The sequence below is a fragment of the Oryza sativa genome, chromosome 8 (genome assembly GCF_034140825.1).
Source record: "Oryza sativa Japonica Group chromosome 8, ASM3414082v1".
In the NCBI taxonomy this organism is placed as follows: domain Eukaryota; kingdom Viridiplantae; phylum Streptophyta; class Magnoliopsida; order Poales; family Poaceae; genus Oryza; species Oryza sativa.
The window spans coordinates 12,794,004-12,808,396 of record NC_089042.1 but is presented as its reverse complement, the minus strand read 5'-3'; the positions used below and the strand labels follow the sequence as shown (position 1 = coordinate 12,808,396).

At 42.4% G+C, this 14,393-nt stretch overlaps 2 protein-coding genes and 1 long non-coding RNA gene across 6 annotated transcripts; 2 read left to right on the top strand and 1 right to left on the bottom strand.

Moving 5' to 3' along the window:
* Positions 1-1,057: 1,057 nt before the first annotated feature.
* LOC4345227 (nonsense-mediated mRNA decay factor SMG7) lies at positions 1,058-9,403 on the top strand. 4 transcript variants are annotated; one of them, XM_066303357.1, is made up of 8 exons: positions 1,058-1,106; positions 1,678-1,780; positions 3,454-4,026; positions 4,135-4,257; positions 5,499-5,728; positions 5,811-7,872; positions 7,999-8,137; positions 8,872-9,403. In XM_066303357.1, the coding sequence occupies exons 2-6, from the start codon at positions 1,706-1,708 to the stop codon at positions 7,852-7,854; spliced, it is 3,045 nt and encodes a 1,014-aa protein (XP_066159454.1). In that variant the 5' UTR covers positions 1,058-1,106; positions 1,678-1,705; the 3' UTR covers positions 7,855-7,872; positions 7,999-8,137; positions 8,872-9,403. The 4 variants fall into 4 exon arrangements, with proteins under 4 accessions (XP_066159454.1, XP_015650037.1, XP_015650036.1 ...); XM_015794551.3 differs by having other exon boundaries at positions 8,862-9,403; XM_015794550.3 differs by having other exon boundaries at positions 5,487-5,728.
* A 1,724-nt stretch (positions 9,404-11,127) lies between these two features.
* On the top strand, positions 11,128-14,325 carry LOC136351448 (uncharacterized). Its single transcript, XR_010734560.1, has 4 exons — positions 11,128-11,552; positions 13,396-13,549; positions 13,617-13,685; positions 13,981-14,325. It is a non-coding gene; the product is annotated as an uncharacterized lncRNA (long non-coding RNA).
* Positions 12,246-13,176, bottom strand: LOC112936200 (uncharacterized). Its single transcript, XM_066303484.1, has 2 exons — positions 13,146-13,176; positions 12,246-12,856 (listed from the first exon to the last, which is right to left on the bottom strand). Exons 1-2 carry the CDS (start codon positions 13,174-13,176, stop codon positions 12,246-12,248), a joined length of 642 nt encoding a protein of 213 aa, XP_066159581.1.
* Positions 14,326-14,393: the final 68 nt, after the last annotated feature.

Sequence of the window (14,393 nt, the reverse complement as noted above, 5' to 3'; positions counted from 1 at the left end):
AATTTTGGTTGCATGTTGTTGTATATGGCATTCTGCCCACACCATATTTACATGTTTGAAAATTTTGATTTTGGTTCTGAATTGTGGCGTTTGAAATTGTAAATTTAACTATGTTTCAATTATACGCGTTAGAAATATTTATGTTTAATTATTGTGGTGTTAAACATAGTGTAAACAAGGATTGCATGTTAAAATAAAAGAGAAACATGAGTAGGGGCTAAAAAATATGGGCTATTGCTAGAGTTGGAGGTATTTTTTTTGATCATTGGAAGATGGGAGCAGCCCTCATTTAACTTTTAGGGGCTTTAAAGGGAGCGTATCCTATGCACACAGGCCCTCGCGTGTACACACCGTGTACACCAACTAAAAATTATCACAAAAAATTCTAGAAAAATTCTATGACATCTACGTGCAAAGTCGCATATTCAAATTCATTCTACATAGAGAATAACAAAAAAGATAAAATTCTGACAAAATTGCAACCTTAAAACTGTCAGATTTTTTGTTTTTTTTGTTACGGCTAAAATATAATGAATTTGACGTTAAGATTTTAACCCTAGGTGTAATACAATTGAAAGTATGTGTATGATTTTTTCTAGATTTTTTGGTGACATTTTTTAGTTGGTGTGCACGTGTGTACACGTGAGGGCATGTGTGCATAGGATACGCTCCCGGCTTTAAAATAAGGTTTATTGCTGGAGATGCTCTAAAACCTCTTGTTTTGTGGTTCTAAATTTTGAATTTTTAGTTTTATAACAAACTTGAGCTATGGCTAGTTTATTATGAATTTTGTAGTCTTGTAAATCTTCGTACATAAGGAAGAAGAAAAAAAAGTTGAAAATAGATAGCCTAAATAAAAAGAAAAGAAGAGAAATGACGTCGGAAAAAAGAACACAATAACCGACGGTGGTCCCCGCTGGCAGCCTCTCACACCGCCTCCTGTCTCGCCTCCCCACCTTGGGTTTGACCTGGACTGGACGTGCCAAAGCCAATTCCAACACCGCCACGACGCGACTCACGCCTATAACGATAGCCCCCCTCTCTTCCCTCCCCTCTCCTCTCCTCTCCGCTTCCTAATTCCCCTCTGCATCCTCCTGCTCGACGAGGTACGGACACCCCCCGCTCTTCCTCCCTCCCTCCCTCCCCCGCGCCTCGCCTCATCGAATCCCCTGTGTCCCGCGGGGATTCGGCGCCGGCGTCCGCCCAATTGGTCGGCCTCGGCTCGGGAGACCACCGATTCAGCGCCTCGACTTGGTCGGGCTCCCCGCGGGATCTTTGGTGGTTCCTTTTTTCGGGGGATTGTTCTTTCATGCTGGCTGCTCGATTCGCCTCTTGGGGGTTTCGATCCGCTAGCGTTAGTTGTTCCTAGGGTTTCTTGGGCGATCGTCTGGGTCGGTAGGTGGATTCTTCACCTAGGGTTTCTAGTGAAATTGCGTTTAGGTTTTGGGATGATGTTGTGCGCCGGCGATGGGTCGAGCAGCTTTTTGGGTTGTTACGGTCGCGGAAGCTTCATCCCGTCGTGGATGCAGCGTAGTTCCTCGGTTCTGTTTAGGCTATTTCCCCCCTTTAGCGCGGTAGTTGAGTGTGGTGTCTGGTAGGCTTTACTTTGTACTACTAAGCTGCATGTTTTTACCTCTTGAGATTTGGTGTTGACTTCTTGTTAATTCCCCTCCGCAGCGTAGTTGACCCCATATGTGATTGATGGATGATGACCGTTCCGATGGATAAAGCTACTGCTTCCCCATCATCAAGGGAGCTTGCACAGCGGCTCTTAAAGAAGGTTTGCTCTTTTCAATGTTTCTGCAATCTGCATTGCCTGTGAGTTTCTGTAGTAGCATGCAAGGAAAAGATTAATGGTATATGTGTGAAGTTGTCATGAACCCTCTTCAAACAGCTAACATGCAACTGTTTTTGGCATACTGTGGTCCTGTGAGCTGAGTTGCGCAGATGATCTCCTGTCACCATCCATCTCATTCCATGTTTACAGTCATCTCTATGTGACTGTTCCTTCTGTCCTTCGTCCCAGACATTGCTTACTGAGCGTTGACTTTCCCTATCTGTGTGTGCTATCGCTGTATACATCGCATTGCTTTGTCTTCCTCGCACCAGATCATACGATCCTATCTAATGCTCACTATTTCATCTATCTGTAACTGCAATTGTCTAATTGTGTTTGTCGGTTTGTCCAGGGCTGTTATATTTTCTTGTAAACAATGCAATAGTTACATCTTTGGTTATTTTCTTTCTCCTAAAAACATCTTTTGTTACCTGCCTTTGTCACCTGTTCATGCATGTGTGTAGGACATTTTTCTGTATGTACTTTTACCATTAGGGAAAATGCAGCAGAACTGTGCACATTATGTCTTGTCCCCTTTGTGATATGCCCTTGGTTCTGGCTTCTTCCCATTTATACCGCATTCGTCCCACGGTGCTAGTTAGCTTGCACATTAATCGATAGTTGCACACACGTGCTTGAGTTGTAACTGAACTTTTGTGCCCACAAATTTCCATCCCCTTTAAACAGTTTCACTTGACCAAATGAACCACATTAGCATGGTCAGCATTACAATTTGCTTGATTGAAAAATGGAAATGTTCCAGGTGATGAATTTAAAACATTCACTTGTATTAAAGCTAACAGTTTTATGTTCCTGTGCTTTGTGATGTGGCATTTGCTAGCTACAGCTAGCTGTGAAGTGGATTAATTATGGGGCAATTATTTAGTCATATTGGTAAATAGATATAGAGCAAATGGGGTGGTAGCTATATATTTTATATTTCATGTTTGTAACATATGTATTTTGTGGTATATATATGGGTTCCTGTGTTGATGGGGTAAACTGTGTTTCAAACAATGCTGTATTTTTAATTCATATTTGTTGAAGCCTTGTGGAAAAAGCGCCAAGAAGTGAAAAACCTCTGTATAATCTACTACTAGTTGGCATACTGGAATGTGTATTCGTTTTCCTCTCTGTGGGTTAATGCTATCTGACGATGTCCGAGAGAAGTTTATGACCATAATCACGTTGTTCATGGAACTGAGTTAACTTTAAACTAGATGCAGATTTGAAATGTATGTGATCTCCACCAAATGAAAAAGCTGTCCATGGTTTTGTGGAACAGTTGACTGCTCATTGTTCATAATATGTATATAGATAGGTCACCTTTTTTGGCTTCTGAGTTGAGATGTTAAAGCTTTTAGAATTTTGATGTCCTTGATCTAGCTTTGGAGTGCCTATTTCCTTTTACTATTTATTGGATGCATATGGCCTATTTCCTTTTACTATTTATTGAATGCTTATGTCTGTTCCTTTTAATTCCTTCACTAAAATTCTCTCCTGGTGCTTTCACATGGTGTTTCTTCCACTTCTATAGTTTATTTCAAGACATGAAACCTTATGTTGAAATAGATAGTGTATACGAGTGAGTAATGATAATGATGTTACTTCTGCAGAACGCTGAACATGAAAGTCGTCTGCGAAGGTCAGCACAGTCCAAAGTGCCATCAGATCCTAACATATGGTTTCAGATGCGTGAGAACTATGAAAAGATAATCCTTGCTGATCATGACTTCTCTGAAAAACGTGAGATAGAATATCTTCTGTGGCAGTTGCACTACAAAAGAATTGAGGAATTCCGAGCTCATATTGTCTCTGCTGGGAAGAACAATGCCAATCCTGATCGGATCAAGAGGATCAGATCTTCTGTTAGAAGTTTCCTCTCAGAAGCAACTGGTTTCTATCATGACTTGATGCTGAAAATTCGGTCTACTTATGGGCTTCCGTTGGGCTACTTCTCTGAGGGTCCTGATAGTTCTGTTGTTCCTGATAAAGATGGGAAGAAAGTGGTTGGGGTGAAAAAAGGCTTGTTGTCATGCTATCGCTGTTTGATATATTTAGGAGATCTTACCCGATACAAAGGTCTGTATGGGGATGTGGATTATGCAAGTCGTGAATATGCTGCAGCCTCTATCTACTACAAGGAAGCAGCTTCGCTGTGCCCTTCGAATGGCAACCCACATCATCAGGTATGCAGCATGTCGCTGTAGTAATTTTCTGCACCATTAGTACAAAACTTGTTTTGTGTGCTTGAATGGCGATGGTACTGATGAAAAGGTTTTTGTGTTCTTGCTCAGCTTGCAATACTGGCATCATATGCTGGAGATGAGGTAACAGCTATCTATAGGTACTTCCGTAGCTTAGCTGTGGATAATCCTTTTTCTGCAGCGAGGGAAAACTTGATTCTCGCATTTGACAAGGTATTATGCTACCTTCATGATACTACTTTAGTATGATCCTTGTTTTCCAGTATTGTGATTGGGTGTTGAAGCTATTTTTCCTTGGTGAACCTTGAAATGATACTGCATGATTTTATCTAGCTAGGAGATAGTCGATCTTGTTGGATTCCGTTGTTCAACAGTTTGTACACAGAAAATTCGTATCTTTACTGGTGTTTAGCCTATTATTATCCACTTGTGGAATTCTTATTTAGACTAGAAAAAATGCCCGTGTGTTGCAACGGGTGAAGGCTATTTTAGTCTTATTTTTATTGTTATACGGTTTATCTTGGGTGAAAATCATTGTGGGAATTCGCTTGTATATATATATTTTTAGAAAATCATGAGTTGTAATTAGGAGTCTGACTCTCGTCTCAAGTTAGCATGCGAGTTTTTTTAAAATGATTTCTTATACGACTCCTTTTGTATTTCCAAAAGCGTCCCAAGTTAGCATGCGAGATTTTTTAAAGAGATTTCTTATAAGATGTCTTTTGTATCCAAAAGCGAACGAACTTAAAAACCGACTCAAACACAGATCTGTATTTCTAAAAGTGAACGAACTTAAAAACCGACTCAAATACGAATGACCTACCAAAATACTGATAAAAACATCTTCAATTTTTATAATCTTATTTAGATTCCATAAGATAAGAAATGTTCTGCAGTTTACCAACTGGGTCAATAAAAACGTTCTTACTTATATTATTATTGTACAGCTGTTCTTTCATTGATTGCAGCGTGTCTTTCATACTTCCTCCCTAGAAAACTATAGAGTGTACTCCCTCCGTGGGGTGGAGGAAGTATAATATTTTGAAAAGGTCACTTTTTTTTTTATTTTGACCAACGGTTGTCAAATTATAAGTATATTTAGTGCATAGAAGTTATACCAATAGATTCATCCTTCTAAGAGCTTTTATAAAACATTATTAGTTTTATAAGTATTGTAAATATATTTTATAATAAAACACATCATATAATTTTCTCAAAAGACTTCTTCAAATAATATACACCCTATAATTTTTTGAGGGAGTTCTTTATAGTATCTGATGCACATAACACAAGAATGGAGAAATGCACCGTTTAGCCTTGCAGTAGATTTGGACCAGTGTGTACAAGTGCCTAGGGGGTTTCTCCTGTCAGCTTCTTATTATATTTGATGAGCAAATTCAGAATCCGAATTTTGCTGTGCGGTGGATCTCAAACGCTTATAGTTTCATATGCAGAATCATGATATCTATGCTCAGCTATCAGGTAATAGCAAGGTTCCCAACGCTAAGAGCTTGCCATCCAGATCAGTTGGTAGGGCCAGAGGAAGGGGTGAGACAAGATTTCAGCCCAAAGGTTCTAGTACAGAAGAAAATTCAAAGGAGCGAGAGCACAGTATTCAAGAAATACTGAAGGCTTTCTATATTCGATTTGTTCGCCTCAATGGAATTCTTTTCACAAGGACAAGGTACTTCGTAAAACACTTCTGTGACTCATCTTATTCTCTCTTTCTTTGTCTCCTAAAATGTCTTGCTTTTTTCCTCTAATAGCTTGGAAACATTTGGGGAGTTGTCTGCTACAGTTATCAGCGATTTGCAAATTCTTCTTTCATCTGGTCCTTACGAGGAGCTTAATTTTGGTGTTGAGGCTGCTGAAAACGCGCTTTCTGTTGTTAAGCTTATTGCTATCCTTATATTCACAGTGCACAATGCAAACAAAGACGCAGATAATCAATCATATGCTGAAATTGTGCAACGCAGAGTTCTTCTTCAAAATGCATTTGCTGCAGCCTTTGAATTTGTTGGATACCTTCTCAAAAGATGCGCAGAGCTTCATGATGTTGCATCAAGTATCTACTTGCCAGCTATTTTGGTCTTCATTGAATGGCTGGCGTGCCATCCAGATTTTGTGGCTAGTTCTGAGATGGATGAAAAGCAAGCCGATGCAAGATCTTTCTTCTGGAGTCAATGCGTGCCATTTATGAATAAGCTCATTTTGACTGGTCTCGCACATGTCGATGGTGATAATGATGAAACTTGCTTTTTTGACATGGGCACATATGAGGAGGGTGAAACTGGGAACAGGCTTGCGTTGTGGGAGGATGTTGAGTTAAGAGGGTTTTCGCCTTTGGTACCTGCTCAAGGTATCTTGGACTTCTCCACCAAGCAAGGTTTTGGAAGTGATGGAGGTACCAAGGAGAAAAAAGCACGTGTAGAAAGGATTCTTGCTGCAGGGAAGGCGCTGTTAAATTTCGTTCAAATTGATCAGCTGCGAATATATTTTGATGCATCCTCAAAAAAGTTCCTTATGGCTTCAGAACCTCCTCCTCCTGCTTCTTCTGTTCCTCTTGTTGTATCTTCCAATGCGCAGACAACAAATCACATACAACAGGAACCTGAAGTCTCCAGTAAAATTGGTTCTGTCGCAGAAGATCTAGGTGTGCTTCAGTCAAAGGCACAACTCTTTCTTGATGGAGATGATGATGAAGAAATAGTTTTCAAGCCTCCAGTTTCTGAAAAGCTTCCGAGAGTTACTTCAGAACAGACTAGTAATGAGTTATTACAGCCAGTGGTGGTGTCTGATGTCAATTGGTCAAATGATGGTGCACCACCACCAATGACATTTCAGAGCAATGGACCGGTTCTGACTCCCAATGTTTATGTTCAATCTCTCCCAATCTCTTCTCTTGGTTGGGCAGCCAATGCTGGGCAACATGTGATTCTTGATGTTGGTGCAAGGTCAACATCTGATATTTTTGAGTCTCTGAAAGCACCTGATCATAACTGGGTAAGCACTGGTGCACCACTTGTTGGCTCACTGGATACAGTCCCTATGGCGAGCTTTTCCAATATAATTTCGGATCAGCGTACACCTCCATCGTCACTCGGTTGTTTCAGTAACCCAGATAATACAGCCATACTCCCTGGGCAAGATTCATTCTTATTGAGTGCATTAAACAATGTTAACATAGGTGCAAGTGGATTTCTGGATCAAAGAGTGAATGGTGGACTCAGTGGATTACAGTCTGTGGGAAATGTGCCTCAGGTATCTGCTCAAGCTACTATGAATAGTACAAATCCAATGATTGGTCAGTATAAACATACTGAAGTTACCATCCCTTCTGCCTTCTATTCAGTTCTGCCGTCAGTAGTATCTTCTGATGGTGTATCAAAGAAAAATCCTGTCAGCCGTCCTGGAAGACATGTTGGCCCTCCTCCAGGATTTAACAATGCCCCTCCAAAGCGACAGGATGATTCCATTTTAGCTGGCAATGGCCAGCATGTTCAGACCAATGACGGCATCTGGTTGGATGGCTACAGGTCATCACTGGATTATGTCAATAATCAGCGTTTTGCACATTCAAATGTTACCACTGCCAGCAGTACTTTCACCACTCCCTTTCCTTTTCCTGGAAAACAAGCTTTCAGCATGCATCCTAGAGGTAGCGATGAAAAACAGTGGCAGGATTTCCACCTTTTTGGGCCCACAAAGCAACTTCCAGAACTTAATTTTCAGCAAGGGAACCAGCAAAATGGTCCACTGGCGGAACAATTACCAGCACAATCTGCATGGTCTGGCAATTACCTTGTGTGACTAGCTTGTACCATGAAGGTTAATTTTTTTTCTTGGGTGCCTCAATTTTGATAGAGTTTTTGGATGCAGAACTCACCTCCTTTTGTTGTACAAATACACTGAAATTCTCTGGTTCAAATGTATTATATTCTCTTTTGGTTTCAGGATTTGCTGAGAATCTGTTGGGAGTAAGTGGCGAAGATTGACACTTGAATTCGGCCTTGATAAGTACAGCCCTGTCATGTAATGTTTCTTTTGGAAGATGCTTGTCTTGGAAGCATAACAAGTGCTACCCTTGGAACTGGTAAGTTTTGAATGCACTTAATTGTGGTACTCCATTTCATTTTGTAATGCTTCTATTCCTTGTTTTGTCCTCATTTATCAGTCTCTCTCTTACACTAATATCTCACCTAATACACCTCACTAACACCATCATCTCTCCTATTACCAAGAAATTTAAGTATAGTATGGGTAGCATGGTCATTTTACTCCTTTTTCGCTTTGTTTCATACTCTTATGAATGAGAAGACGCATAAACTTTATCTAGCCCTACCTTTGCCCCATTAGACTGTTTATCTAAGATTATGTGTTTCTTGATAAATGAATAATTGAATTACATCTCCTTGATTCAATCATTTATTTCCTTGCTAATATTAGGAGTTCATTTGTAATCCCCTGGAGACGATTGTCTCTGTCACAATTCTTTAATTGATTTATACCAGCTAAATTAATAGTGCAGTTTAATTACTTTTTAGTTTTGATATTTTGTTTTTTCCTATTAATTTCTGCCTCATGATACGCTAGAATCTGAAGTTATTATCAAATTTTAACTTGAAAATTTGTCTAATCTTTTAATTGAACGTCAGTCCCCAAATAATTCAACTACCAACCACGTGCTCAGATGATGTAATTATCCAGAGAAGATTCTTCAACTAATAACCAAACGTATCATCTAAACAACTAATGTATGCTAAACAATCAGATTATGTCAATTACAGATGTTTACCTGTTGACTTACTGATTTACAGGGTATGGCAGGTCTTCCAGGCTATGAAGGGGATTTTAGATGATCCCTTCCATTGTCTGATGAGAATATGTACGGAGAGTTCTTTAACTTCTCAGACCCAGGGTTTTGACCTAATGAGTAATCTGCAATTCTGCATACGGGCAGTTACTGAGATGCGTCAGGTAAGTCCGTGGATTGGTTGCTGCCGTGGAAACTGAAGCCTTCACGAACGAATGGATGAAATTCTGTTTTTGGTGGTACTCTTGTCGATCAGAGCTATGAATAAAGTTGGTGATGACTGCTTCATGCTTGTGGATGTTCTTTCCAGCTATATTGTTCATGTGGTACATTGTTACTGCAAAGTCATTAAATACACTTAAGGATAAATCATTATGCAGTTGCTATCATATGATGTGCTATGGTAGCAACGTTTCGTGTTGGTATTTGTGTGTGAACCAAATGTATTATCAGCTTGATGAGCTGATCTTTTAAAACGTATTGACTTGTAATATGTTGTACAGAACGTCTTGCTTGTTTTAATACCGAATGTCGTGCTTGTTTTAATCTCTTTGGTTAGTTGCTTAAACAAATAATTGAAAGGGTCATTTAGGTTTAGAAGGGGGTTGTTGTGAATAGGCTAATTTAAAAACTCAATTAGGTGCGGAAGCTGAAATTTTCGAATATATCTGAAGGAGGTTCGGATATTTCTGAAAATGGCAGAACAGCGACAAACGCAATAGAAAATTGGATCTAGCTAGTCACAATAAAAAATATCAAGCACAAACAATAGCAAAGCTAGGGAAAAGGATATCACTGAAATTTGTTCCTTGGAAGTTTGAATCCATGAGGGGGTTATAATTTTCTTTGAGGAGCTCACAAAAACCTGGTCTTCACTGACCTTTTCCTCGAGAGCTTATACAAAGCATTATTTCTTCCATTAGTGGTATCTCTTCTCTTTCGGAGGTGAGATTCGACCTTCATAAACTTCACTATTTTTTTCCCTAGTGATATCTCTTTCTTTTCGGAGGTAAGATTCGGCCTTGACAAACTTATGCTAGCTAACCATACGTAGATTGATAGCTCAAAAGTAACAACTAGTCTTCTAGCACTTCTTAACCTCCAAAAGTAAAGGATGGAGCAAGAATCTCAATGGGATAAAATACGTCCTCAATAAATCTTCACGAAGTCAACACGAAACACTCACACGAACTTAAATCCACAACTTTCACACAAACGCACACAAAGTCCGAGTTTGAAGATCGATGCAGAGGAGAAATAAGAGAGCAAGGCTCAAAAGTGGATCTCAATGTAAATCAAGCCAAAGACAATAATGTTCAATAGCACCAGCAACCTTGGCTTGGAAGGGGAATGGGGGTATTTATAGTCGCATTCTCAGATCTGCTTGTTGGTGGGTAAATATTCTCTTTTTGTCATGGTGGCCAGATGATGGGTGTCCTACAAATCGACGCCGGCATGCTGCCGAGCTCGCCTCCATGGATGCTAGCCTCCTGTGCTCCTGGCGACGACGCTTGGTCCCGGAGAGCCACCGTCATCGTGCCTGTCCCTGCCTCCTGTCGCTCCAGCTCCTGCCGAACCCTATCCCCTGTTGCTTTTGCTGTATTGTTGACGGTGACGCAAGGATCGTCGACGGCTCCTACATGGCGAGACACGGCCCCGCCGCCAGCGGCATCCCCCGCGTCAAGCTCGGCGGCACGTGGTGGAGAAAGCCGCCGCTGACGACTCCGCTCAGCGGAAAGAGGCGAAGAAGGCCACCATGGCGGTGACAACGAGGATGTGGACGGCGGCATTGCCTCCGTCGACGCGTCGCCGAACCTCCTTCGCCCTCCGGCCTCCTCCCCACCCGTCGGCCGCCCTGCCGCTTGCCCAGTGAGAACATTGAGAGAAAGAGGATGAAGGGAGAGGAAGGGAAATAAAAGAGGTGATGAAGTGACATCCTGACATGTGGGGCCCACGTGGGTCGCTGATAGCCACCACGTCAGACAAAACCGGGGTCAAAACCACCGAAGGACCTAAAGTGAACGATTCTAAGTGGATGGATGTCCTATATCTGGTTTTTGCGGTTGGGGGATGATTTTGTAACTCGATGATAAGTTGAGGGACTTTCGGTGTACTTTTTCCTTAATTGAACCCCATTACATTTGTTTGTTTGTTTTGGGTGGCCTGCAATCGAATACACTGCAATCAGATCCGGGCCTAGTACAAATCCGTTACCGCTCCAAAACGAGTGGTAAAGCTTAACGATACGGAGCGGAAGCAACGCTTGTGTTGTCGCGAGTCTCGTGACCTAGCCTAAGCGCCGCCGCCGCTTCGCCTTCCCCACGCGGGTCGCCGGCGCCCCCAGCCTCACCGGTGTTGCTCCCCCTCCACGCGCTCGCCACCACCGCCGCTCCCCGAGTCCCGTGCGCGCCGCTGTCGACACCGGAGCTTGGCCACCTCGGCAAGGCCGGTGACCTCCACCACCTCCAGAGTTTCGTCTCTAGTCCATTCATGGATTCGACCCTAACAAGCGGCTTGACTTCGCCATCTTCAAGGAGACTGACCTCATCGTTCATCGACATCTCTTCAAGGAGGCCCCGCTCCCCTAGCCCCTAGCCGAAGATCCTGAGGTACACAGAGAAGGTGCCCAGGAGGTTCTCTTACCATCAATCACTATGTTTTCGTCGTTTTCACGGTCAATCACTACTCCTTGTTGGTGAGAACCCCTGCTGAAACCATCTTTTTTTGTCCAACTCTGCAACCTCTGAAATTTTCTAATAACATCTTGGGCCAATCCATTCTTTTAATCAGTAGTGCTCAAGATTTATGATGATATGCTTTAATTTGATGCAATTTTCTTGTGATTGATCTTGAAGTAAGAATTAAGGGATGGTTTATTTTTAGCAAAAGTTAATATGTACTCTTGTTCATTTGAGTGGCAGCTTGATGTATTATGTGTGCTACCGGGATATATTCTGGATATAGGTTTAATAATTGTTTTGATTTGTATTTTTTTATAAATTACTATGGCTCATCATCCCTTCCCTTAAGTACTAAAATCTGGAGAAGAAATGTAGGACTTAGAAATATGATGATTGATATTAAATTTAGAGTAAAATACAGCAGCGGTCCTTAAACTTGTCGTGAGGTTTCACTTAGGTCCACGAACTTGTAAAACGTACGTCGAGATCCCTAAACTTGGTTTATTGTATCATCCCGGTCCAAAGTCTCGTTTGACCGTGGTCTTACCAACGTGGCACGCCACGTGGACGATGACATGGAATTTTTTTTCTCCCTTCTTCTTTTTCTCTCCCTTCTTCTCCTTTTTTTTCTCCCTTCTTCATTTTCTTTTCTCTCCGGCGGCCGCTGCACCACGAGCTCCACAGCCGGGCCTCCATCTCCTTTTCCATCAGCCTCTACTCCACTCGCCGAGCCACCGTGCCGGAGGCAAGCACGCGACAGGAGGGAGGACAGTGGCGCTGACGGGAGGGAGGGGACGGCGGCGACTCGGGGAGGAGGATGGCGGCGCTGACGGGAGGGAGGGGGACGGCGGCGCATAGATGTCCTCCTCGATCTCCTCCGGGGTGAGTGCCACCAAGAACGGCGCGCTTTCTAGCGTCGGGACGAGGACGGCACGGGCACCGCCGCCGCCCACAACATGGAGGCGGCTGGGCGCCGCCGTGTCCACTGTAGCAGGTTCCACGGCCTCGCTGCACCGTCCGCTTGCGGCTGTGGCAGGGCGAGAAGTGGAGGCGGAGGCAGGGCCTTGAACTCGGGCTCGGAGTCCATCTCTGCAGGTAGGCTCTCGGGCTTTGTCGTCGTCAGCGGCAGCGGGGGGTGGGGGGCTAGGCTGGGGCACGCGGAGACGGTTGGCGGCGTCTCGTAGGTGACCCATGAGCTTCACCCAAAGCTCCTCGATCCCACCATCGAAGGGAGTTGGCGGCGGCGGCTGCCCCCACGGCTCGAGGTGGTGCGTCGACGTCGCGGCGGGCGGCTTCGCCCGCGGATCCGCCGTCGCCGCTATGGCCAGCTTATCGTCAGCAGCTACGGTGGCACGGCGCGGCGCGGAGAGGCGGCGGTGGCGGCGGCCGAGTCAGCGAGGAGGAGACGAGCGGCAGAGGAGAGGAGGTTTTGAGGCCACAGCGGGTCCAAAAAAAAAGGGAGAAGAGAAAAATTCCATGTCATCGTCCACGTGGCGTGCCACGTAGGCAAGACCACGGTCAAACGCGGCTTTGGACCGGGATGATACAATAAACTAAGTTTAGAGACCTCGATGTGCACTTTGCAAGTTCGTGGACCTAAGTGAAACCTCCTGACAAGTTTAAGGACCGCTGGTGCATTTTACTCTTAAATTTATGTTTTTTCCTGAAGTGGCGAGGCTGTAAGTAGACACTTCAATTTATTTCTCAAATGTAACAAACATTTTTTATATTTGTCTGAATTAATTGTATGGAATTTCTAATTATTTGCAAATAAGAACTAAAAAAAGAAGTTTGTTTATTAATGTTAGTTTTCTGTTGAATTTCTGTTAGTTTTCTGTTGAATTTCTAATATTGCAGTGTTACGGAGCTTCCTTAAAGTCTAGGCATTATGCGTGGAAGAGGCAAGAACAAAAGGATTTGAAGGTATTGTTTGAGCTTTCTTTGGATCCAAGGTCGAAATCAAAAGGGGGTTTCAAAAATGGATACCGTCAAGTTCTAGAGAGCGTACTTGGTAAGAGGTTGCCAAATTCTTGCCTTACTGCTGTTCTGCACATTGAGTCATGAGTGATGCACTTTAGGACCAAGTTTGGTGCAATTGAGTCAAGATGGTGCAGTGCGAGAAACAACAATATGATGATCATGGCAGAGTAAGTCATTGAACTAATTATTGATGATTATGGTTGCATCATTATTCTGGCTATTTTTATTTCATGAATTGATCCCAGTGACATTAGATTTCATGCCATTCTATTAAGTATTTAACAATTAACTCACTTTATTTTCTTATGTTAAGATTTTTTTAGTATCGCACGAAATCTCACTTTCTTTTACTCACTTTATTGTACTGCACATCTACATTGTCAGTAGATGACTAAATGCATGAGTATTATGTAACCTCGCAATATCTTGCTTTTACTAACTTCTGAAATTTTTTATTACCAGATGAAGCAATGAAGAAAAATTCATGTGATGGCTATATGTCATTTAATCTATCAGATGCTCATTACGAGATTTTGAATTCGTAGGTCATTTGACTTCGGGATTAGAGGCCTGCCTTTATTTTTCATGAGCATGTTCATTTTCAGTACTTTGAAATTTTATAAGCTTGCACTATGACAGTTTGTAATATTGTGCAGTTGGTTAAAAGACGATAAGACTGCTAGCTACTATCATAAACATGAATGTCACAAAATCTGGTACTGTTGTATAAATTGCGTTCAACAGCTTGGTTGTCACAAAATGACTTCTAAAACAGAGAAATAGAGGATTTAATTTGTGTTAGGTGCTTTCAAGCATGTGCAAATTTTAAAGTTGAGAACTTTTCATATACCTTTGATGAGTTGGAGACATTTTAC

Bases quoted from the DNA above. Each gene is read 5' to 3' on its own strand.
- LOC4345227 (XM_015794550.3), top strand. From the start codon at position 1,706: ATGATGACCGTTCCGATGGATAAAGCTACTGCTTCCCCATCATCAAGG. The intron at 4,258-5,486 runs GTATTATGCTAC...AAACGCTTATAG, and splicing joins TGATTCTCGCATTTGACAAG to TTTCATATGCAGAATCATGA. The intron at 5,729-5,810 runs GTACTTCGTAAA...TTCCTCTAATAG, and splicing joins ATTCTTTTCACAAGGACAAG to CTTGGAAACATTTGGGGAGT.
- LOC112936200 (XM_066303484.1), bottom strand. From the start codon at position 13,176: ATGCACCAGCGGTCCTTAAACTTGTCAGGAG. The intron at 12,857-13,145 runs GTTTCACTTAGG...AGCTGGCCATAG, and splicing joins GTCCTTAAACTTGTCAGGAG to CGGCGACGGCGGATCCGCGG.